We start from the raw sequence: 27,142 nt of genomic DNA, 5'->3' as shown, positions 1-27,142 counted from the left end.
GTATGCCTGATTATACTCAATTGACAAGCTATTTAAAGGGATTTTAACGAAGCTTATTATTTTTTCATAAAAGAATGAAAAAGCAAAAGGTGAAGGACTCTGCATCCTACTTCCTGCTTTAAGCCCCTTGCACATGGGGCCTTCCAGCTGCAATATGTCCCTCCTGGCATTTTAGTATGCCAGGAGGTATAGGTGAGGTGTCCAGCCTGGCAGCAGGCAGCCTGTCAAAGTCTATGGCAGGTTGCAGCTTGCCTGAACATTGTACAGAGTAGTCTTGGTGTATAGGACCCTGTGTGTTCAGGGCCTAAAGTATGTAATGCAGAAGCCCTGTGCTCCAGACACTCATACCTGATTGCACAGGGCCCTAATCACTGGTTTCACTTGGTACAGCATTCAGTACCATTCAGCCACAGACTACCACAGGTTTTTGATAGGCTACCTGTGGGAGGGCTGGGTGCTGCACCTGTCCCTCCCAGGAGCACTAAAACACTGGGAGGAATGCACTGCAGCAGGATGACCCCATATGCAGGAGACCTTAGTTAATACAGTGCAGTTTATAGTGCTGTGTTTAAATTAATAAATGCTGACCACAGCTAGTTCATTAAGTGAAAATAAAGAAAAAAAAAGAATAATAAAGGAAAACGAATGCAGCCACCACATTTAAGGTTCACATTTTGAACATATTACACCTGTATTGAGGGTGTGATACGTAACATGTTCAGCACCTTTCCTTGTGACAGCAGGCAGGGGTTCTTCTCCCCTGCAGCTGCTGTCACATTTTAAAGTGAGCATAGATGTGGGGGGCTCTGCCCACACAGCCATGCCATTCATTCACAGAGATTTGTAAATGAATAAACTAAAAGTATCATCTGCCATAGCACCACCATAGTCCAAAATATTAGTGATATAGTGAAATTATTTTTATTAGATTAGACATGATCTGTCCCTAATAAGGCCAAGCTGCCCTGTGTCCAACAGGTTGTGTGTTTTTAGGTGATCAATGATCCTTCTTTTCAGAAGTGATTCCATTAACTTGACCACAACAGATGTTAAACTTACTGGCCTATAAGTGCCAGCATCATTTACAACACCACAGATACAAGGATTTAAGTATTACCAATCACAATGTAAAATCTAACTTTGTTTCTAAGGTGATCATGGTAATCTGCCTAAAGCATCTCTATGTGCGGTACTCAGACCTTTCCTAGTGAGATATTTCCAAACCGTCTTCGTCAAGTGAAGTTATTTTATGAGTTTGTCACTTGTCTCCACACTGCAAGTTCACAAGGGCAACATTGGTAGAACTCTAGGACCACCCGCTGAGGGTTCAATGAGCATAAATTGTCAAGTTCACATTCTTTATGAAGTACTGTGTTTTACAATGACCTGTCCTGAAGTGAGTGTGTTGTGTGGAAGTAATTTAACCTGCTCCTAAGATGCTAGCTTGTTTAGCAAGTAACGATTTCCAAAAGCAGATGGATTCATTGAGTAAACTGCCTTTTGTTGCCAATAAAAGAACAAGCTGTCTCTCAATAGGCTTTTGTTGTGAAGTTGTTCACCATTTATTATGTACAATGAATTAGCACCATGTTCATTATGCTGCCTGGACTGTCAATAACATCTTCTGAAAACAAGCCATTTCCTTGCTCTGAAGGTCAGAAGGATAGACAGTTGTATGTCTGAATGGCTGCAATCACCCAGCCTTGGTTACATTACCTTTGTGTGGAGACGTTCTACTGACGGGATGACTTGATCCTTGCAAACAGTCCTAAGACAATAGCACAATGTACTGGTTAGCAGAGCGGCAAACAGTTACAATACTTACACATTGGTACGGTTCTCAATTTACAACAACTATGGCGCCAAGGGGCTTAATATTGGCAATGGAAGGAATCATCTAGTTTCTTATTTTTTTATGTATATTAAAACAAAGCTTTATATTTTCCCTTCTCTAGTTCTCAAGCAAAGATTAAAAGTTTTGGAAAAATTTCCATCCAATGGTAGCAGTGTTGATGTTCTTGTACGGTAACGGACAATGTATGTGTCTCAGTAATGGTCACATTAAACAGCCGTGGGGCATTAAAATGGTAGAAATGTCAAAGTATGGTTTTAGACAATTTTGCATTGTAAGTAAAGAAGTAACTGACACCACAGATGCTTTGGTGGGACCAGTGAATAAAGGACTGGTGCAGTCTAATAACTTATTCTAAAATGAAGAAGCTTATTTACATAATGGTGATATCTAGTAAATGAATACTGACAGCATACTACAATGCATGGCCAACTGTTGAAGTATGGATCCCAAATAATTATAAAATGTTTTATTAAAAGCTAAATACATTATTATAACACATAAGACAGAAGGAAAAGCAGTCATCTTTTTGAGCAGCACTAAAGCGCGTTAGATAAAAGCATCCAAGCTCCTGCTTCCTCTGTACAATGAAAAATAAGCAAATGTGACATTGTGTTTATAGGTTATACGATTAGAAACCAGAAAGTAACTGAGCAGAGCAGTGAATTACACAGCTCAGAGCTCCTGTCTTTACTAAACTCTCACTTAACTCGTCCACTGCCAGCGGCTTCAGAGCCACAAAATATAAAATGAGAGAACACAGATAATAAAGGGTCCTTCGAATGTTTCTGAAATAGAGTTCCCATTCTAAAAACATTGTCATTGTCTTCAATTATAGATGGAATTATTCAGCTACAGCGCTAAAAGCTCAGCTACCTTAAAACAGGTAACGTACATTTATAGAGAAACGGAATTCAGATGTAGTAATGACTTATTAGTATAGATATGTACTTGTGACACCAATGATTATCATCATTTCAGCCTCTGAAGGGTTTTGTGGGTAATAACATTAAAACACTCAAGTAGTTTAAGTAACTGCCACTAATTACACAATTTAATTTAATTTTTAGCAAATATAATTTAAAATATTAGCAAATATAATTTAAAATATTAGCAAATTAACTCTATATAAATTGATATCACAATGCTTCCCACTTTGGTTTAGATTAGAGTGGGATTCTTTCTCACTCTCTGCTCTAATATATCAGGGTATATTTAATGACCAAACCCCCCCAAAAATATCATAGTTAATGTTCCAGTTCAAATTGAATTACTCAAGGCCTACTGTAATCTTTTGTGGCCAGTAGATATGGCACAGCCAGATAAGAAGAAAAAAAACACATAATTTGGTTAAATATTATTAGAAAAATAATCTGTATATTGAATCAGCTATATGGAAATAAAAATAGAAACATGAGAAACAAATGAAATTGTTTAACATGTGATAGCTATAAAATCTATGGGAGGAATTTATCATATACAGGTGTGTAGTGCAAAAGGGGAGCAAAGTGTCATTCTGTGGCATTAGCTTGCAGTCTGCTTTCTAAAACGCCTCCACTAAGCAAGAAAAGTATTGTGCCAGCTTTAGACAGGCTATGGCTCAAATGCAATAATAAATTTGTAATAAAAATGTAATAAAAGATTGTAGTTGCCATTTCAAGCATGTAAGCAAAGGGGTTGATAAATCGGGGAATTGGCTCTGTACTTGACTCTACAAGCTGTATACGATTTCACATACAAAGTACATTTAAAGCAATTTATTTCAGTATTGGATATGGTTGGGAATCCTATCAGCTTTTTTCCCAGTGTGAAGATTCAACTTCACTTCCTGCTGTTGTGTCTTCACAGCGGGGACACAGACACCAATAAAGACTTCACAGAAGTTTTTTTTTTTTTTTCTTTTAACTACCATACTCTTTTTTTAAAAGAAAAAAATTTGGCCTTAGATACACTTTAAGAGATTACAGCAGTAAGATTTTTTTTTTTTTTTTTTTAAGAAATGTACAGGAAATTACATTATAAAATAAAATGATACAGAAACAATATAAGGAATTTAATGTTTTTTAACAGGTATGGCAAATTGGTACAAACACAACAAAATCTTGTTGTCTTGTTCAATAACAAACAGTGCACAATTTTTAGCATCTGACTAAGGCTCCATGCAAACTGGCGTAAAAAATGTTGCTTCTACAGGAGTTTTGTGTTCTGCCTATAGAAGCAACCGAATGTTATCCTATGTGTCCATGCACATTAGGACATTAAGAGGCATATTTTAAGATCAACGTTTAGAGGCAGGAAAAAAAAACCTTCTGATTCGGGTTTCTGATTGGAGTTTACTGGCAGGAACAACGTAAAACTCTCCTAAACTCATTTAAACTTTGTACAAAAAATGCTCTATACGAGCGTTTTTTACTCCAACGAGAACAGACATTTTTTTGAACCCAGTGTGCAAGGAGTCTAAAGCTTCACCATTTGGTAATATTCAAATAAGAGCCGAATAGAGAATTTTTTAATCCAAAGGATTTTCTGACCAACCATTATATTACTTATATTGTTTCTGTATCTAAATATTTGACCAACAAAATAATTATAAATGGAAAACAGGGGGCAGCAATTTTTTTTTTGTTATTTTGCAGATACCGTCATAGATTACACATATTTTTTTTTCTGTAATCTATGACGGCACCAACAAAATCCTAAAAAAGTTTCCCCTGCCCCTGTTTTCTAATTGCTTGGATGCAGGTACCATTTTATACTTTATTGTGCTGCACTCACTTCTGGATAAATCAGATATTTATAAATATTTTATAAATCTTTATACATCATTTACACAACTCATTTTGAATATCAGACTCTCGGTTGGCATAAGCATGCCACCATTCAACCTCAACAGCTAATGTAAAAATCACAAACTGTCTTTCTTCATATATACCGTTGAGTATAAAGAAGTACAAACTGCACTGGGAAATCACACACATACACAAAGGAGCGTTAAATGCATTTGGTATAAAAAAAAAACAAAAAAACAAAACAAAACAAAAAATAAAATAAAATGAACAAAATAAATTGTAGCATTATATGGGCTACATTAATTGCATATTCATATTCCTAAAAAGCATATCATAATACTTTGGTGACAAATGACTGGATGGATTATTACAAACCTCCATACACATCATGTATTAATAAATTGTATAATTGAATTTATAGAATACTAAGTACACATTATAAAATATAAAATATACAACTATTCTATAAAAATGGACAACATATGTTTATCTGTATTGCAAATCTGTATATTGAAAGAAGCAAAAATTAAAAATTTTGTCCTTACATCTAACATATGTTTCTGAATTTGCTGTTACTTTCTTTTTTAAATTATTTTTGCAGTGCTTAAACATTCAAATCAGATCAATGCATATAATATTACATGGAATTATAAAGAAAAGAAAATAACTATGACAAATAAGGTTGTCTGAAACCAATGTAATAACCCATTATATTAATATTAGGGATCAAATGATTCTATGTTACTTTTCAGTCCTTCCTTTCCTTTGCTAAATTTCTTTTACTCATTATTTTTATCTGTTACAAATAAAAAATTCTGCTTATTTTCCTTGTGAATCTTATTCATTAAAATAGTTTGTGTTTATGTTTGGGTATAAAAAATTTGCAATTTCTAAAAAAAATATGCTATAAAAATATATACTTACGGACATACTAAACTTCTCAGGGCGCTCTAGATTTATTCTATTTTCAATTTTGCTAGCTCATTGTTTCCCTTCCCCAGGCACCTCCTACACACTTGTTCAGTTTTCAAGCTGCCCAGGTGCTGATCCCTTTCCCAGTTCTGTACCTGAATAAAAGTGGCAAGCAGCTGACAGCTCAACTCCTGTTCCAAAATCAGTCGATTCTGCAGATTGTTGTAGCAGGCGGCAATCAGTGTAGGAAATAGCAGCCGGACCAGCCGGGAGTCACTAAAATACTGGAAGGGGAGCTGGCAAAGTTTCTGAAGAACGGTGGGGTGACGGCCAGACTGGACAATGACCTGTAAGAATTAACAGCACAAGTAAAAACACTGTCTACTGAGAAAACAGCATGCTCCAGAGATGTAATCCTTCCCTTCCTTTCAACATTCTTAGACCATTTCAGCATCTGGAATACATGCTTGAAAAGAAAACAATCTAATACGTTCAGTAACTTTTTCTCCAAAATGAAAAAAAAAAAAATATCCTTTATTAATGTATATTCAAGCAAAGTTCCAAAAGCTGTGCCTTGTGTAAATGATTACTCTAGAATACATGTTTTAAATATAACCCATACTGACAATATGGGCCTGGGATATATGAAAACACACCAGTTCACATTTTGTCAATCAACTATTAAGCCACTGTACAGGATTTTAGAATACTGTAAAAACAATAATTACTATCTTAATATGAATTATGTTTTTTAAAGGAGACCAGTACCAAGGCTAGAAATAAAAATTACTCATTGTACGCTATGTGCACCAGTGTTTTTTTGTAGTGGGTGCTGCAGTAGTACCTGTACACTAAGGGGCAGAATTATAGAATGGTGAATGTGACAATTACCAAACATTCACAGGTGGTTAATCATTCCTTGTAATTGAAAACATCAACCAGGGAGATTCACCTCTAATAATCATTTGGAGAATGCCCCATTTGCTGGTTTTTAAATATCCCGTTGAAGGTTACAGTTTACACATTAACCACTTAAGGACCGCCCCACACAGATATACTGCAGCTGGGGCAGCCCTCCTGTGCAAAATCGTGTGATTATGTGCAGTGGGTCTGAGGCACGCTGCTGGCGTGATTGGACAGACCGAGAGCCAATCAGCGGGTCCAGTGACTATGATGGCCGCAGGGGTGCGCTGATCATTCTGCTAATCAGAAACACAGATCTGTCTTTTCTTCCAGCCACAGCATTCCCCCCTCAGTTAGAAGAACACACAACACTTCCCAGCCAGTGTCATTAGTACAGTTACAGTGCAAATTATTTAGCACTGATCACTGTATTAGTGTCACAGTTAGCTGTCCGATTTGTCTGCTGCAATGTCGCAGTCCTGCTAAAAATCGCTAATTACTAGTAAAAAATAAATATATAAAAATTCCATTAAAATATCCCTTAGTTTAATAAATATACACTTATTGGGATTTTTTTTTTTACTAGAAATATGTAGCAGAATACATATTGGCCTAAACTGAATAAGAAATTCGATTTTTACATTTTCTTTTATGGGATATGTTTTATAGCATAAAGTATAAAATATATATATATATTTTTCAAAATTGTCTATTTTTGTTTATAGCACAAAAAATAAAAAACGCAGAGGTGATCAAATACCACCAAAAGAAAGCTCTATTTGTAGGGAAAAAAGGGACATCAATTTTATTTGCCAGTTAAAATATAGCAGTGCCGTATCGCAAAAAATGGCCTGGTCATGATGGAGGTAAACCTTTCAGGGCTGAAGTGGTTAAAGCATATCTAAACCCCAAATTATTACAATTCCTCTTGCTAGTTCTTAGATGTGACAGCTGTATTTTTCAGACTTGCAAATAAGACATTTACTTTTTCTAGGGTATCCATGGGGGAGTCATGGTTGTCATCCTAGGACAGGACTACAAACTGTCTTCCTTTCTTTATCACAATTACATGGGGAGTAGGAGAATTTTTGATTTACAGAAGATAGCTTAGAAAGGTAAACATTGTTTTTAATGTCAGGTCAATTATGAGCAAGTTTCATAAAGACTGAATTTGTTTATGGCAAGATCAATGGGTATCTTCTGTACTTGCTGCAATTGTTCTTAGCCTGAAAACGAATGTATCCACTACATCTGAGGGCTAGTAAGCTGCAATATATTACATTTTTGTTCTTAGGTTTAGAACCACTTTAACTCACTGCAGATCAATATAAGTCTGAATCATGACAGCAGAATATTTACTGCTGGATGGAGTTGTTTGTAATGGTTAAGCCGGCCATAGACGGTTCAAATTTCGGCAGTTCGTCAGGAACCGGCCAAGATTCGAACCATGTGCGAGCAGGCTGAATGTACCCAAGTTGATCAGTCGATCAACTTGGGTACAATCAGCACATCAGACTTAACATGCCATTATTGCTAGTGCCTATTATAACTTATAGCAGTAATCACTGTTTTCCCAGTGGGGAAGGCTACCCTTGCTGGGAGAACACAATGGCTCAGCGGGGGGATTCAAGCGATTTTCATTGGTCGGCTTTAGTTTCTCTGGAAGCTGCAGGCTATTGTGTGAGACAAACTTCATTTTATGGGACAGTCCAAACTTTTAAGAGAATTATTCTAAAGCCTGGTACACACTATTCGTTTTTCTCTGTTCAACCCCAAAAAAGCTGTCAGCTCTGGTCGGAGCCGCGGTACTGTTTTTGGATCGTCGGATCTCCAGAAACAATCCCCCACCAGAACACTCCGATCAGCTCTGATCGGAGCCGCTGCACTTTCTTTGGATCGTTGGATCTCCAGGAACGAGCCCCTGCCAGAACACTCCGATCAGCGCTCTCAAAGCGTAGTTTATGAGCCGGTTGACTGCTGGTTTCCCAGCATCCTTGTCTGACAGAAGCTGGTCAAACAGCGGCTTCTGTTGGACCGGCTGGCATACACACAGGCCGAATGTTTGATGGTTTTGAATGAACCGACTCATGTTGGCCGGCATTTGGCCCATGTGTATGGGGTTAAATGGTGCAATAAATAAAAAGAAGACAATGGCAAAAAGATGCTAACCTTGCATAGTTAACTTTGTGTTTTTTCTTGGAGCTCTTCCTTTATACTCCAACAAATGCTTATACTGCTATCTCTTTTGCTAGCATCCAGTAACTTCAATAGCATATGTCTGCACTTATAAATAAGCTGTAAGGGATTTCTGCATAGAGCAGTACTGAAACCAGCCAGTTATCATGCATTAAGGTCTCCTGTAATTTATGACTTTTTTTCAAAAAGAATACATTATAAAGCTAAATTTAAACCTTTGCAAATATTAGACAGTACCAGCATTGTCTTAAAGTTCAGAATTTAATGCATGGTGAACTGCTAGATTAAATTGTTGAAAACTTGACTAACTTTGTAAACAATGGACAGTAGAGACTTATGTAGTAATACACTGACCTGACTGCCAGCTAACTCTGCAGGAAAAAAAAAAGCATTTTTTGACTTAGTAAGATGTATAATGAAAATATGTTATCTTTTATGTTTTCGGTGGGCAGGGAGCACATAAACACAGGATAGGAATTCTATTTGATGCATTAATAGAAAATTTACATTTATCATAACTTTACCAAGAACAGTTTGGTCACAATGATGCATAAAATTACAAAAAGATCCACGTACATTATTCTAATATGTACTTTTAAGAGAACAAGTTTTAAGTTGATATTATATGTGTTTGCACCGTCAGATTGCTTGTCATAGCTTCTTCTTTGTAATTTTATTATATTTTATTCCAATAGCTAATAGCTTATATTACTTTCCTGAAAAATAATAAAAATTACAATACAAAAAAAAAAAAAGTTGGTTTAAGGGTCCTTTCACACGGGGCGGATCAGTTCTGATCCGCCCCGTGGATGTCCGTTTGCTCAGCGGGGATCACTCCGCCGATCCCCGCTGAGCAGGGAGATGACAGGTCTGTCTCCGCACACTGTGCAGGGACGGACCTGTCACAGCGCCGCTCTCCCCTATGGGAGATCGGATGACGACGGACCGCAGTGCCCGTCGTCATCCGATCCGATCCGCAGACGGATGGAAAAATAGCTTTTTCCTCCGTCACACTTTTTCGGATCGGAGCGGGTCGGATGTCAGCGGACATGTCACCGCTGACATCCGACGCTCCATAGAGCTCTATGGAGCACCCGTTCAGGTCCGCCTGAAAAACTGACAGGCGGGCCTGAACGGGACGTCAGTGTGAAAGGGGCCTAACTGTTTCTAGTTGCAAAGTTGTTTGTAAGGGCTAACTATGCTAGGGAAAAAAACATTAAATATAAAAAATCTTTGAAATATAGATTTGGAGCTGTAATAACACTACTATGCTTCTTTAACATATCAGAGAATGAGTTGCAAAGTACATAAAAACTAGCTACCAACCAGAACCTTTTCTTAATTGTCTTCACTGAACCAAAATCAAATTGGATGCACAGCACCATTGCACCACTTTAATAAAAAAGCTAACTACATTTCCAGTTTTAAAGCTATGAGAAACATATGTGAAAATGAGCACAATATTGTAAATGGTTTGAAAATTACCCCATTACTATTTTATTCAGCTAATAAAGTAATTGGCTAAAAAATTATAAAGAACATTAAGAGCAAAAATGTGCCAAAAAAAGTATGCAAGTATGCAAGTTATGAAAGAAAACTAGTAAATCTGTCTGTGCATATCCCTTGTATAACACTGTACACACTACCACAATATATGAACAGAGAAAAAGTAATCTGTGTGATCTGAACTATTTGGTCTCTTACCAGAAGATATATTTCTGTCATTCATTATTTTGTACAATTTTGAGTTACTATCTGTGCTGTAACATTTTTTCTCTTTCAAAAGAATGTCAAGAGTAGCAAAAAATGATCTTCTGATTTGCATATGTCTCATAACGTTCTGTACAGAAGATGCAGTGAAAAAGCTCAGTTCACAGAATGAAATCTATCAATGTAAGTGGGAATTCAGGAACAAGGAAATTGCTAATAGAGAAGACAGCCATTAATTAAAAACAAATCAGTGAGGGCAAATGAATTGCGTTGGAGACGAATGATAGGAATAATATAGGTATAAGATGGAATATGCTAGAGAACCAGCAAGCAAAATGTACACGATGGTGCCAAAAAGGACTATACATACAGTATGAATATTTCTCTAAAATTTGTTTGGATAACCACTCAAACGCTATAATAAATAAAAAGGATAGAACATAGAGTGAAAAACAGAATTACATTCTTAACTGTAATTTATTTGCAATTTATTTCAAGCTCCTTAATAGTTAACCATCAGATTTTGGAAAATGTACTTGGTAGATGTTTTAAAACTGTAGTATATGTAAAATAAAGAAATGTTCTGGAGCTCTGTAAACATTGGCTCCAATAAAACTGTGAAAAATGGAAAGTGGTGTTGAATGATTTACATTTGAAAGAAGACAAGAGGATCAGATAAGTGTGCACAGATCCTTTTCTCTGCAGTCATGCGACATTGGAAAGCCTCTATTGTTTGTCAGCAGAGAGACCCCTTCACTGTGTCTGTAGTGCAGGGGTTAAACTTGTAAATGTCAAGGGGCTTTCTATAGCCAGCATTACTGATCAGCTCATCCAAAAGCCCTAACATTTCATGGCCACTTAGTCAGGCTTTGTGAAAACCTTTTCATCAGCCCACGATAAACATCTCCCATTAACCTTGATGGAAGGAGGGGCAGACTTTGAGGTGTAGGCACTGGGTCTGTGAGGTAGGACACCCACGTTTCATCCTTGGCGCCAGAATGACTTCAATACTAAGAGGATCTTTTAACCCCTTTTTTGAAAAAAATAAAATAAATAAAAAATCAAAGAAAGTAATCAATGCCTTGTGGCTGTTTTTTGTTACTAGTACACACTACTAGCTAAAAAAATATTGAGGGAAAGAAAAAAAAAATTCAAACCAAAAACAGCTTAAACGTACATCTGTTGTTACTGTTAAATCCTCAAAAAGTAATTAAAAGCATCATTTTTGAATCAGACCTCTAAAACACAATATATAGTGAAGGCATTGACACAAGGATGATGTACAATAAAGCACGGTTCGATAAAACCCAGGTCGCCACGGTGAAAAGAAATTGTGCTCTGGTGCCCAAATGCTTCCATACACCTCACACGCCCCCCCCCCCCCCAGCTATGTATCCCATGCTCCGCTTGCCCATCTGTGGGCCCAGGGCTGGCATACCGGGTGCAGCATGGCACATGGGAGGGAGGAGAGCAGACACACTTCTGGGTCAGCAACAAGGGGAGGAGAGCAGAAGTGACATGTATGACGTCTCCGTTGATAGTTTCCCTGGGCATCAAGGCCAGAAAAGAAGGTAATGCAGTGTGATGTGCATTGCATTACATTCAGGGGAGACATGTAGGGTCTTTTAGACCCTGGATGTTTCATTAAAGAGGAAAAAAAAAAGTCATATAGTCAATATATATATATATATTTTTTAATTGTAAAAAATTAAAGTTACACCTAAGTATATAAAATCCTGCTCCCCCACATATACGCACGTACAAACATAAACACACACGTCGGGGTGTCTATGCCTGAAAACAATTGCGATTCACATGTTACATATCTCCGGAATGAGAGCAACAATTCTAGCACCAGACCTCCTCCGTATCGCTAACACTGATAGCTTTTAACGCGTATGGAAAATATAGGGTACTGACGTTTGTCGCCATTTAACTGGCGCGCGCAAATTTAAGATTTGACATGTCGGATATCTATTTCCTCGGTGCAACCTCGACTTTTATATTTTACCAGAAATCAGACAATTTGTTGCATTTGTGTGGCATTAAATTAACTTTAATGTGTTTTTTACTGAAATTTTGTGGTAATATTATGTAACATAAAACATTGGAACTACCACTGTTTTATTCTCTAGGGGTGTCCGTTTTCAGAAACTATATAGTATTATGGGAGTATTTTTTTTTCTAAACATCTGTGCAAAAAATGCAAAGACGGCCCTAGCAGCAAAAGGGTTAAAGGATAAGTTCACCTTCGGGAACAGGTTACATGTTCTACCCGTAAGCCTTGTTAGTTAACAAAAAAAAACTGGCTCCTAACTTTTTTAGCTGGCTTCTAGATTCAAAGAAAATTTGTCAAGCTCTGTCCTAGACCTTTGTGGTAATATTGTGTGACAAAAAAGTGAAACTACCATTATTTTATTCTCGGGTGTTTAATAAAAAAAAGTTTGGGGGTTTTATTCAAGCAGCCGGCCTAAAATAATTTTTTTAAACATTTGTGCAAAAAATTCAAAGACAACCGTGGCAGTGAAAGGGTTAAAGGATAAGTTCATCTTCGTGAACATGTTGCATGTTCTACCTGTAAGCTTCGTTAGCTAAAAAAAAAATGGCTCCTAACTTTTATAGCAGGCTCCTAGATTCAAATCAAATTTGTCAAGCTCTGCAATAAAGCAGATCATAATGACCATACCTATGCACTGTATCTTTATGGCAGCCCCTGGCAATAAAGCCTGTCTATAATAATAATAATAAAAACAATATTGTTGATTGATGTGTAAAACTCCTACCACGGCAGGGTATCACAGAGAATAATATAGATTTTCATCAATAATTACAAAAAAAAAGAAGGAAAATCAGTTGAATGTTATCTTTTAACCTGTAGGGAAACCGCCAGCTGTATTCACAGAGAGGTAGATGTACCAGAACGATCGCTTACTTATTATTCCATAGGGAAATAAAGAAGAGCAGATTTATGAACTATATTTCAAACAAGAAATAAGAATGGCAGTTTTTGCACTTATCACCATTAATGTAGTGATGGGGAAGTGCTTCCCACCAGCCACAAAGAGAGCAGGCGCATCTGGAAAGGGTGGGACATCACATCAATGAGCCCTGGCACATGCATGTCTATTGACAGTTTAAATGATCGGAGACGTACTCTGGCCTCTGGCCATTGCATCAGGACGTGTACGGCACATGACATGCATGATGTATGTATGCACAACACTTCACACATATCTGGCTGTCAGAAGAACGCATTATATAATGAGAGTATAGGTCATGAGACCCAACAGTCACACATGTGCCCTCTTCACTTTCCACTTTTTCATTTATAAATGAGCCCCAGCTATAGCTAAACCCATAAAATGGCAAAAACTGGTTAGGGAAATGCTTGTTTGTAAATAAGAGCACCTATACATGTTTGATTGTGTAGTAACTTAAAAGCAGACTGCTAACATTACACACGCTTCCAGTTCTCATCTTAAATAGTACGCACTTCCACTTTGGCACATACATTATACATAAAGACAATCAATACTCTATAAACAAGAAAAGTCCCATAGATGTGATGACAGCCCCTGTTTGGCAGCAAATAGTTTGAACAGAGTAATAACAACATACAAATGCTGTAGAAATAAAGCCGAGCTTATTCAACCCAAAAGCATGTTTTGGGCACATAGAATGGTACCAAATATTGTACTTGCTCCCATGAATCACAATTACATTTAAATTTTGCTATCATCAAAAGAAATTTTTTGTACTTTTACACAAAATTTCTCCTATACTGCAAAAATATCATATATATATATATATATATATATATATATACATACATACACTTACTGGCCACTTTATTAGGTACACCTTGCTAGTACCAGGTTAGACCCCCTTAAGCCATCAGAACTGCCTTAATTCTTCATGTCATATTGTAGATTAAGCAAGGCGTTGGAATCCTCAAAGATTTTGGTCCATAGTGACATGATAGCATCATGTAGTTCCTGCAGATTTGTCGGCTGCACATCCATAATGTGAATCTTCCGTTCCAACACATCCCAAAGGTGCTCTATTGGACTGAGATCTGGTGACTATGAAGGCCACTGGAGTACAGTGACCTCATTGTCATGTTCAAGAAACCAGTGGTGAGATGATTTGAGCTTTGTGACATGGTGCATTATCCTGCTAAATGTAGCCATCAGAAGATGGGTACACTGTAGTCATAAAGGGATGGACATGGTCAGCAACAATACTCATGTAGGCCGTGGGGTTTAAACGATGATCAATTGGTACTAAGGGGCCCAAAGTGTGCCAAGAAAATATCCCCCACACCATTACATCACCACCAGCAGCCTGAACCATTGATACAAGGCTTTCATGTTGTTACACCAGATTCTGACTCTACCATTCGAATGGTGCAGCTGAAATGGAGACTCATCAGACCAGGCAATGTTTTTTCCAGTCCTCTATTGTCCAATTTTGGTGAGCCTGTGTGAATTGTAGCCTCAGTTTCCTGTTGTTAGCTGACAGGAGTGACACCTGGTGTGGTCTTCTGCTGCTGTAGCTTATCTGCTTCAAGATTCAATATGTGTGTTCAGAGATGGTATTCTGCATACCTTGGTTGTAATGAGCGGGTATCTGAGTTACTGTTATCTTTCTGTCACCTCAAACCAGTCTGCCCATTCTCCTCTGACCTCTAACATCAACAAGGCATTCTTGTCCACACCACTGCTGGATATTTTCTCTTTTTTGGACCATGCTTTGTAAACCTCTTTTGGGTGTGAAAATCCCAGTAGATCAGCAGTTTTTGAAATACTCAGACCAGCCTGTCTGGCACCAACAACCATGTCACATTTAAAGTCACTTAAATCACCTTTCTTCCTCATTCTGATGCTTGTCTTGAATTTCAGCAAGTCGTCTTCACCATGTCTAGATGACTAATTGAATTGAGTTGCTGCCATGTAATTTGATGATTAGCAATTTGCATTACTAAGCAATTGAACAGGTGTACCTAATAAAGTGGCCGGTATGTATGTGTGTGTATATGTGCATGTGTGTGTATATGTGTGTGTGTGTGTGTGTGTGTGTGTGTGTGTGTGTATGTATATATATATATATATATATATATATATATATATATATCTGTCAATACCTCCACTGGTTTCCACTCACCCAATTAATTAAATTCAGAATTATAATAATAATTTACAAAGCCATCCACAACTCGGCCCCCAGCTACATCACTAACCTAGTCTCAAAACACTAACCTAGTTGTTCCCTTCGTTCCTCCCAATACCTCCTAATCTCTAGATCCCTCGTCAATTCCTCCCATGCTCTCCTCCAGGACTTTTCCAGAGCCTCTCCCATTCTCTGGAACTCCCTACCCCAATCTGTCCGACTATCTCCTACTCTGCTTGCTTTTGGACAATCTCGGAAAACTCTTCTCTCCAGAGAAGCCTATCCGGCCCCCACCTACCAACTGTACTTTTACTTTCTCTATCAGATCATCCCCCGCTATTACCTTTTGTATTACTTGACCCTAGATTGTAAGCTGTAATGAGCAGGGGCCTCTGATTTCTCCTGTATTGAAACTGTACAGTCTGCCCTAATGTTGTAAAACGCTGCCCAAACTGTTGGGGGAGAGAGAGGGAGAGAGAGGGAGAGAGAGGGGGAAAGGGGGGGAGAGGGGGGGAGAGGGGGAGAGAGAGAGAGAGAGAGGGGGGAGAGAGAGAGAGAGAGAGAGAGAGAGAGAGAGAGGGGGAGAGAGAGAGGGGGAGAGAGGGAGAGAGGGAGAGAGGGAGAGAGGGAGAGAGGGAGAGAGGGAGAGAGGGAGAGAGGGAGAGAGAGAGAGAGAGAGAGAGAGAGAGAGAGAGAGAGAGAGAGAGAGAGAGAGAGAGAGAGAGAGAGAGAGAGAGAGAGAGAGAGAGAGAGAGAGAGAGAGAGAGAGAGAGAGAGAGAGAGAGAGAGAGAGATGTTGAACATACAGTGGATCATCTCCACATATAAGACCACATGCCCAGTCATCACAGTGTTATCATTGGTTAAACATGTGAAGTGTAGATCAGACAGTGGGCTTCCAGGACTAGGAAGTCCGTATCCCGCACAGTTTTTTGCAGTTAACAGCGTTTTATAAAAAAAAAACTTGAGAAAGCGGGTATGACCCAAAAGGGCCAAGCAGCAAAGGAGAGCAATAGCAACAGTGAAGAAAAAGAGGGGAGGAAGGGCAACCACCAGCCAGTACCTCCAACCACATCTGGGGAACTTTTCAATTAGTCCCAACTCCCAGGGGAGTTAAGTCACCAACACCGCATGCTCCTCAGAATAAACAAACTCGTGCCAATAAAACCACTTCTTGAGAAATTTCTCATGGAGCCCCCTATCCGTGGCTACCAGGTCCTCCATTGCATTGAGTTTGGCTATTTTTTTCAACCAGACAGCTACCGCCTGTGGCTGTGTCTGCTTCCAACACAGTGGAATGCAGCTCTTCAATGCTGTGAGCAGGAGTGGAAAGACTGATTTTCTATAGATCTTGCTTGGAATCTTGTGGTGGTGAGGAAGAATGCGGGGGTCCAAGGCAGCTCACAATCCGTAAATTTCTGAACAATGCTGTCAATCTTGGTCCAGTAAGGCAGCAGAAGGCGACAAGACCAGAAGATGTGAAGGAGAGGACCGGGTTCCTCCCCATACCTCCAGCACAGGTCTGTGCTCTGAGGGAACATCTTCTCATTGGCATATAGTACCACCTGGCCAGTACCTTGTAACCCACTTCCTGATGGTTAGCACAAACAGAGATTTTAGAAGAGAAGAGAAGAAGTCTCTCCCCTTGCCTTTCCATGAACTGAAGTCCCAAGTCCTGCTCCTACTTTAGATATATAGGAAGGTCTGAAATTTGGGGGTGGCGCTAATAGCCTGGGATACCATATGGCACAGGGGACTGTTCCAGACACAATAGCTCAAAGGTAGTAAAGCTCCTCCTGAAGGGTTCTGGGGGAGGTAAAGAGCCAATGAAATGGGCTAACTGTAGTTTTTTCCAGAAGGGAAGGTCCATGATTTGTTGCCTGGTCATTGACTGTCTGTTTGTGAGGAAATGACGGACCTGGGATTGTTCAATCCCTTTCTGATCCTGAAATCTAGAGTCGCTGAGTCCCAGACTGAAGGCAGGGTTCCCCACAACAGCCATGTTTCACCTACAGTGGGATGGTCTAATATCCAGCGCGGCAGATTTGGCTGGCACCAAGGCAACATGTCCAGCTTGGTCCCAGCCAGGAATAAACCACTTTTTATAAGAATATGCAAGTACTGTACCCGCAAATTAATATATACAGTTAGGTCCATATATATTTGGACACAGGCACAAAGCTATAGTTATATAATGGATATGGGCTGAAAGTGCACATGCTCAGGTTTAATTTGAGACATACATTAATTACATTAATACATCCAAATCGCAGAAAGGGTTTAGGAATTACAGCTTTTAAAGTGGTTGTATGCCCTGACAAAAAAAACCCCAAAAAAACAAAACATGTAAGGCAAAGGCACATAATGAGCTAGTATGCACCGCATACTAGCTCATTACGAAATACTTACCTTAGAACGAAGCGCCGCCACCGCCTCCCGGTCACCCTAAGGGAGCCGACAGGTTGCCTCTGCATTTCCTCTGGGTTCGCGGCTCTGGCAATGTGAGTGGCTGGAGCCATGATGGACAGATCTTTTGAACGCATGATGTAGGTTCACAGCAAGCGCGGGAGTCCTCCGTTCCAGCAAGGAGCTCTGATTTTCCACCAGACCTTCAGAGCGCATGCGCATCAGATGTCAGAGGCTGCATGCAAGGTGAATATCTCCTATACCATACAGGTTTAGGAGATATGCATTTTACCAACAGGTAAGCCTTATTATAAAAGTGTGCAAGAGGAGGATACAACCGTTTTAAGAATAGCCATCCCCCCTTTTTCAAGGGACCAAATATAATTGGACAATTGAATAAAAAGCTGTTTCATGGCCAGGTGTGGGCTACTCCTTCATTATATCTTCATCAATTAAGCGGGTAAAAGGTCTGGTGTTGATTCTAAGTGTGGTACTTGCAATTGGAATCTAGTGCTGTGAACCTACATCTTGCGTTCAAAGAAGCTGTCCATGCAAGTGAAACAGGCCATTATAAGGCTTCAAAAACAAAACCATCCGAGAGATAGCAGCAACATTAGGAATGACCAAATCAAAAGCCAGACCAGTTCTGAAAAAGCATTCTTTGGATGGCTGAAACTAAGATTAATCTGTACCAGAATGACAGGAAGAAAAAAGCGGGGTGAAGGCTTGGAAAACCTCATGATCCAAAGCAAACGCCGTTAGCAAAACATGGTGGAGGCAGTGTAATGGCATGGGCATGCATGGCTTCCAGTGGCACTGGGTCATTGGGGTTTACTGATGATGTAACAGAAGACAGAAGCAGACTGATGAATTCTGAAGGTGTTTAGAGATATACTGTCAGCCCAGATTCAGCCAAATACAGATTGGAATGAAATTGCAAAGTTGATTGGACGGCCCTTCAAAATACAGAGGGACAATGATCCAAAAGACACTGTAAAAGCAACCCAGGAGCTTTTGAAGGAAAATAGGTGGAATATTTGACAATGATCAAGTCAATTACCTGATCTCAACCCAATTGAGCATGCATTTCACTTGCTGCAAGGCAAAACTAAAGGCAGAAAGACCCACAAAGAACAACTGTAGACAGATGCTGTTAGAGCTTTGCAAAGCATCAGAAAGGAGGAATCCAAGTCTTTGGTAATGTCCATGGGTTCCAGACTTCAGGCAGTCATTGCTAGTAAAGGATTCTCAACAAAATATTAAAAATTAACATTTTATTTATGATTATATTCATTTGTCCAATTACATTTGAGCACCTGAAAATGGGGGGACTGTGTATAAAAATGGTTGCAGTTCCTAAAATTTGTTCTTGATATTTATGTTCAACCCCTTAAATTAAAGCTAAAAGTCTGCACTTCAAATTGGATTGTTTAGTTTTATTCTGGTGGCTGCAGAGCCAAAAGTATGAAAATTGTACCTGTGTCCAAATATATATGGACCTACAGTGCCTTGCAAAAGTATTCACTCCCTTGTCTTTTTACCTATTTTGTTACATTACAGCCTTTAGTTCAATGTTTTTTTTAATCTGAATAATGTGATGGATCAGAACACAGTAGTCTAAGTTGGTGAAGTAAAATTCTTCTTCAAAGATGTGGGTATGTTCTGTAAATTAAATGATGCAAATTGTCAAACAATCCATGTTAATTCCAGGTTGTGAGGCAACAAAACGCAAAAAATGCCAAGGGGAGTGAATACTTTTGCAAGGCACTGTAACTGTAGATTTATTAGCTTGCCTTTTGCTTAAAGTTGAACTTCAGGCAAAAAACTACCGTACTATAAATACATAGTTGAACTACATTTATGTTTGTTTTTTTGTCTTAGTTGCCAAAGACTGGTAATTCTCTTTAGCTAGTCTATTGTTTCAAACATCCCTGCCAGACTGCAAAGTCAAGTCCTGAACTCCCTATGATATTTTGTAGATTACACTGCAGATGAGCAATGAGGACCGGTCTTGGACCCTAACAAGCCTGTAACTGGATAATGAAGGTATAGCAGCACTCCTCAAGTTCTCTTCTCTTGTCGAGGAACTTCCATTGTTTTTGATTGAAAGCACAGCGCAATGCAATAGCACGTTGCTTCTCTCCTAATCTGAGATCTGCTATACAGCGCATTACAGTAAGGTACTGTAGATATCAAGCGAGATTCAGATATTTTTTAAGAAGCCATAATAAATGAGGTGTGTTATATGTTGGAGCTCTGCTATAAAATGAAATGTAATACGATAATGAAATCAGGGGCTACCTGCAAGTCTCATTAAACCTTCATACCCTAGACTCAGACAAATGCAATATTTCCACTTATCCCAGCTTGGCTGCACAGTTGGGTTTATTTATGTCCATTATTCTCGTCCTTTCATGATTAAGAAAAAAAAACTATAAAGCCCTACCCTTCTCTTTCTTGAACATATTTAGGTACATCATATTCACTTTTTTACATGCTTCTTTTTGTGTATGAACATAAATACTTTGGTATATGTCAACAAATGCTCATACATGTACAACATAGTTGAATATTTATGATATACTAAAAATAAAATCAGCACATTGTTAGCCAAAGTAGTTAACAGCCTATACCACCCAATAATGCGGAAGGTCAGAATGATAAACCACATAGACTGGGAAGTAGTATATCACAGGTACACACCCAGGGCATGGCCACCTCAAATTGAAAACACAAGGAGTGAAAGCAACATCCTTCTGAGAGATTTACAAGGTTTTCAAAGGCTTTGAACAATATGCTAAGAACACACTCAGAGTTCATAATACACCTTAATCAGGGACAAGATCAACAAACTAATAGCTGGCATTTTTCAGTTGATGGGTGGGAAAAAGAAGGTGCAGCCACTTTATTGCTGTAAAACCTCTCCGTATAAGAACATGGGGCGCACTTGAGACATTTACTGCTGGACTCAGATGTGGTTCCTTGACAGCAACAGTAGGAACAAAGCACAGAAAGCAGCTTCGAAAAATATACAAGAACTCTATAAAACTGTTTATCAAACTTATGGAATATATGTATATATATGTATATATATATATACACACACTCACTGGCCGCCTAATTAGGTACATCTGTTCAATAGCTTGGTAACACAAATTGCTAATCAGCCAATCATGGTAGCAACCCAATGCATTTAGGCATCTAGACGTGATAACGACTTTCTGAAGTTCAAACCGAGCATCAGAATTGGGAATAAAGAAGATTTAAAGCGGAGTTCCTCCTGAAAAAAAATTAAACGTTAGCAGCTACAAATACTGTAGCTGCTGACTTTTAAAATGAGGACACTTACCTGTCCAGGGCGCCCGCGATGTCCTCACACAAAGCCGAGCTGACCCGTCCCTCGGCTCCGGGTGGAGGCACGGCATCTTCAGTAAGAGAATCAGGAAATTAAGCCTTGCGGCTTCACAGCCTGGATCCCTACTGAGCATGCATGAGTTGCGTTGTGCGTTCTGAGTGGTCCCTGCTGTTTTCTGGGACCTGTGTGTCTCCCAGAAGACAGCGGGGGGGGGGAGGGGGGCGGAGGAGGGGCTGGACATGGTGTCGATTCCCACGGATACTGCAGAAATCTTTTGCCAGAAGTGGGAGCAAATACCTGGATTAGACAGGTATCTGCTCCCCCTGAAAGGTGCCAAATGTGACACCAGAGGGGGGGAGGAACCGGATCAGCGGAAGTTTCATTTCTGTGTGGCATTCTGCTTTAAGTGACTTTGAACGTGGTGTGGTTGTTGGTGCCAGACGGGCTAGTCTGAAAATTTCAAAAACAGCTGATTTACTGGGATTTGGTCCGAAAAAGAAAAAAATATCGAGGGAACGGCAGTTGTGTGGATGAAAATGCCTTGTTGATGTCAGAGGAAAATAAGCAGACTGGTATGAGATGATAGAAAGGCAACAGTAACTCAAATAACCACTTGTTACAACCAAGGTCTGTAGAATACCATCTCTGAATGCACAACACATCGAACCTTGAAGCAGATGGGCTACAGCAGCAGAAGACCATACCGGGTGCCACTCCTGTCAGCTAAGAACAGGAAACTGAGGCTACAATTCACGCAGGCTCACCAAAATTTGTCAATTGAAAATTGGAAAAATGTTGCCTGGTCTGATGAGTCTCAATTTCAGCTGCAACATTCAAATGGTAGGGTCAGAAGATCGTTTAAACGCCATGGCCTACCTGAGTAATGTCCATCCCTTTATGACTACAGTGTACCTATCTTCTGATGGCTACTTCCAGCAGGATAATGCACCATGTCACAAAGCTCAAATCATCTCAAACTGGTCTCTTGAACATGACAATGAGTTCCGTCACCAGATCTCAATCCAATAGAACACCTTTGGGATGTGGTGCAATGGGAGAGTCACATCATGGATGTGCAGCTGACAAATCTGCAGCAACTGTGTGATGCTATCATGTCAATATAGACCAAAATCTCTGAGGAATGTATCCAACACCTTGTTGAATGTATGCCAAGAAGAATTAAGGCAGTTCTGAAGGCAAAAGGGGGTCCAACACTGTACTAGCAAGGTGTACCTAATAAAGTGGCTGGTGAGTGTATGTAAGGAAGGTACATACAGCTACTTCCAAGGGCATGAGAAAATAGCTACTAAAATAAGTACAAATGTGATATGACACCACTCAAGCAAGCTCTTTAATAATTCAAAAACAGCCTGTCACCATGAAGCCATAACAATTTAACAATTAAACCTTGCTCGTTTTTTTAATTTTTTTTTATTAGATGCACTTTAGGGTTTCCTAATAAAAATTTCACTTGAACACTAGTGTACCATACCATAATATTCAATAATATGTCTGTACTGTGTATATCTGTATTATAATGAGGGTGAAGATTACAGTTTTGTCATGTCTGAAGGCAGCAATTCTTTCTGAAGCTATTGTACAAGGCTAATGTATACATTTTTCACTGAGTAGTTGACTATTGGGCCTATACACATGCCAGAAGACTGGATACAGATCCAGCCAAGAAGACTGGAGAAAGATTGAAGAACTGTTATGCCGCGTACACACGACTGGACTTTTTGACAGCAAAGGTGTCAATTCAGACAATTCAATCGTGTGTGGGCTCCATCGGACCTTTGCTTGCCAAAAATCCGGCGGACTTTAGAATTAGAACATGTTTTACAATTTCCTGCTGGACCGAGACATACATTCGTGTGTATGCTAATCCAACTGACAAAAACCGACGCTAGGGCAGCTATTGTCTACTGGCTATGAACTTCCTTATTCTAGTCCGGCCGTACGTCACCACGTTCGAATCCGTCGGACTTTGGTGTGATTGTGTGTGTCCAAGTCCGTTCATTCAGAAAGTCCGCCGGAACTCTGCCAAAAGTCAGTCGGGAAGACCGTCGGACCTAGTCTATTGAAAAGTCCGGTCGTGTGTTCAGAGTCCAGTCGGCATTAGACTGGCATTATTAACAAGACCAATGAACTCAGTACAGACCAGATCAGCCGGACAACCAGAACTGGAGTTACCCTTAAAGCACTTAATAACCAACAAGGACTTTGAACTCATGTTCTTTCCCTCCTCACACCAAATCACTGCAAAAGTAGGTTAACACTGGTGGAAGGGTGTGCATAGATTTCAGGGGTATCCTCAGGCACTCCAATCGCTTGCTGCTAAATCCAAATGCTTAACACGGTGGAGAGAAAGGGGAAGGGGTATTTATTACAGGTCAAGGACTGAGAAAGAACAAAGCAACCAGATCAATATAACAGCCAGGGAACTGGTATTTGCAGGAGAGGTCAGCAATGACAGCCCCATATCTCCATAAAAATGTTCCATTTAGGGAAAAATTTTAACTAGGCAACCTGTGATGAGTTGTGATAAATTATAGATGTAGTTTTAGACAACTTTAACATTTCTAGTGATAACAGGGACAATGATCAGGAATACTAGTAATCAAAACCATACACTTGCTACTCCTAGATCAACAGTTTATTTGGTGGTGGGGATCATCAAATATGAGACAGTCATTTATTTATTTTAGTCTAGGGCACAAGACTGCTTAGGCAGTATGTTGGTAGAGTGGCATAACCTGGTGTTTTATGACGCATGAACACATTTTTTAAATATTTCTAATTTTCAATAGATTTTTAATAAACTTTTATAAATAAACTTCAACAAAGTTATGGAGATTCATGTAAAGTTATATATTCAACATTCAACTGACCTACAATAAATAAAGCTAAACGACAGACAGTGCCATAGGCGGTGGGTTGTGAAATGGACGAGGGAGCTTAACCAAAACAACTTTTGAAGATCCAGTGTTCCAGGCGGTCTAGTAGGTATACATCTGATAAAGTTATGTGAGTGGAAACATTAACATGTAAAATGAAAGGACATAATGGTTCTTTGGTTGATGCATCAGAAAGAGGCAAATAAAGATAAATGAAGATGGGGAGACTCATGAGGGTAAAGCAAGAACAAGGAGGGGGGATATAATAGGACCCTATGGATAAGTAAAGCCAGGATAGAAGCCTTATAGAGAAGTAAAGATTTCATGTGGAAGTGAGGCACGGGCATGTAGAATCCATGGAGTCCACTGTAGTAAGAAGGAAGAAGAAGTCTATGCAGTGCCTAACTTCCACTAATCATGAGAATTGCAAATCCGTCTGATGTTCATCGCGTCTGCAATGACATTACACTCTCCAAAACATAAATAAGAATTTGAGGAGAGGAGATGTGCCAATTTAGATAACACCATGTACCATCGAGTAAGGACGGTAGATGGCGAACAAAGATTTTTCAAGAAGAAATTACACTTATAGCACAGTATACACTAGTTAAGCATTGGATACAACTGAGGCAGCAGACAGTCCCTTCACCCAATTTGCCCCATTCCCACTAATACTATCATTGAATAACAGAATGAAAGCATTGACTAAATAACTGTCCAAGTGATAGATTCCACAAGCTGCATTCCCCAAAGGCCATCAAATATATTTTTGATTAAATGCACTCACGCTCAGGTGAACAAGTCTTTAACAGATTTGCCTATTCATAAGCATGAAACAAATGTTCAGTAGCTCAGCCAACAGAAATTTGCATACAATAACACAAGCAGATGTGTTCATCACAGAAATTCCTTATCCCACCTATGAAATATTGGAGCAGATATTTAGGTGTGAGAGTTGCATGCTCCTCATACATACATATGTACATACTAGCCTGCCAGCTAATTAGTTACTGTATGAGAGCCTCTGCTATAAAAAAACAAAAAAAAAATGTATAACACATATATTTACAGTATACAGCACACTGCAGCCAACTCTCACACACTTCATTTTAATTATACCTTATTTTTCCCTAAACATGTCAGGAAGGACTACTCTACACACATGAACGCTTCATAAATATAAATAAAACATGTTGAAAGCACCTGAGCTGGAAACATAATATTGGTTATGTGATGCCACGGGTTCCAGATCACTTCTTCCTCCTGGCATGTAACAAAGGCCAGGTAATAAGGATTAAATTGTTAACACCTTTGGGCAACTCTGCACGCCATACACAGCTACAGCAGCAGGTAATTGAGGGAGACAAGAGCTTATGATGTGATCCATTACATCTTAGCACCGAAGGGAGTTAACTGCTGGAAGTCCAGAGCTGACATATTCCCACTATTATTAATAAAACAAGACATACACCCATCCATTTAAACATGGGTTCAATGAACAAGAAGTAAATGTGTGACAAATGAAATTTAAGCTTTAGTTGACTGAAACACAATCCCGCCGTTCTTATGATATAAGTAGGCCTGCTGCATGGAAGCCACACATCCCATGTAATTGCTCCATGGTCAGTATAATATTTGAAAAACTTAAAAAATAAAAAAACATCTGTTTAGTGGGGTACATACTATGATAAAATTGGAAGATAAATTCCATATAAGGCACCATCATTTGATTTTCGTATAGTGTGCACACAACTTTCAACATCAGATTCAGACTTTCCAAACGAAAATTTTCAAAGGGAAAAACTCCAAAATTGTTCTCGTACATGAACAAAACTAAAGATTTTTGTTCAATCTGTATGCTCCTTGTACACGAAAAATAAAATGCGAAAGACTAACCATGATCAGAAACAAGAAACAACAAAAAAGCCTTTGTTTTTTGAGAATTTTTGTACAATTAATAACTATCCTCGGTTTCAACCCGCTATGAAAAATGGACGATGATTCGTCTGATGTTCCTATAGTGTGTACTAGGCTTTAATCTAGTTTTAGACATTTTTGGATGAAATGGCATTTTTCCAAACATGATTTAGACACATTGCTCCAAATTATTAAAAAGGAAATCTCATTTACACTATAGTGGACCTTTATGTGGGTAAAAGCTTTTGACACAAATATTATGCAGCATCACACTAATGTACAAGGCTAACAGCGGTTAGTCCAATTTTCATAACATCAGCATTGTAACAGTAATACAAGCAAAAGTTATCTTTTGAAAATTTTATATAAGCTTACCTCATTTGAAGTTGCAAGCTCTGCCTGTCTCATGGCCGTCTCTTTCCAAAACTTCCTGTATTCCCTGCATGCTTTGCCACTTTTCCTCAGCTGTTTACATTCAATTTCTAGGGACTACATATCCCATGGTACCTTGCTGCCTGCAGTGATTCCTATACTGAATCTGAAACTCTGCCTCTCAGCACCTCTGTAGTTCAGAAGGCAGGCTCTATGAAATGTGTGACACAGCAGTGCCTACTCACAGGGCATAGTGAATAAATGTCACAAAATTCAAGTAAATAAGTGTGTGACAATCTTCAAGAAATACGTTTAAAAACTACCTTAACCTTACAAGCACTTGAAGAAAAAAAATAATTACTAATGGTATTTTATAAAAGTTGTTTTAAAATCAATACCATGGTTAAAGTGAGCACAGCAGCACTGAAGCTATGTATAAATGGCCACTCAAAAACAAGTGCAAAGACACACAGAAACCAACTAGATTTGTTTTTACATTTTTTGCTGAGCACCGAGAACTGAACTAGTGGACAAGTGTGATTTTTGAGTGTCACTTGTTGCACAGATCCTGACTAGCTTGTTACTAAACATAACTCACAGGGGGTCTAAGTTGTCTTAAATCCTACAAGAGACAGAAGTAGGGCTAAGAGTTGATGTCAGTGTA

At 39.0% G+C, this 27,142-nt stretch overlaps 1 protein-coding gene across 6 annotated transcripts in view; it reads right to left on the bottom strand.

The window, feature by feature from the left end:
* The window catches only part of SCAPER (S-phase cyclin A associated protein in the ER), a 399,576-nt gene that overhangs the window by 3,349 nt on the left and 369,085 nt on the right, over positions 1 to 27,142 (bottom strand). For all 6 annotated transcript variants that reach the window (XM_077472442.1, XM_077472443.1, XM_077472441.1 and 3 more), the window contains 2 exons: positions 5,709 to 5,900; positions 1,717 to 1,768 (listed from right to left, as the gene is read on the bottom strand). In XM_077472442.1, coding sequence (XP_077328568.1) covers positions 1,717 to 1,768; positions 5,709 to 5,900 — 244 coding nt within the window. The remainder of the gene's footprint in view (positions 1 to 1,716; positions 1,769 to 5,708; positions 5,901 to 27,142) is intronic.

This window comes from Lithobates pipiens, unplaced genomic scaffold (genome assembly GCF_037356315.1).
Source record: "Lithobates pipiens isolate NorthernLeopardFrog02 unplaced genomic scaffold, aLitPip1_a1.2 Scaffold_8, whole genome shotgun sequence".
Lineage (NCBI taxonomy): Eukaryota > Metazoa > Chordata > Amphibia > Anura > Ranidae > Lithobates > Lithobates pipiens.
Note: the sequence above shows the minus strand (reverse complement) of the source record. Positions and strands in the feature narration are given on the sequence as shown.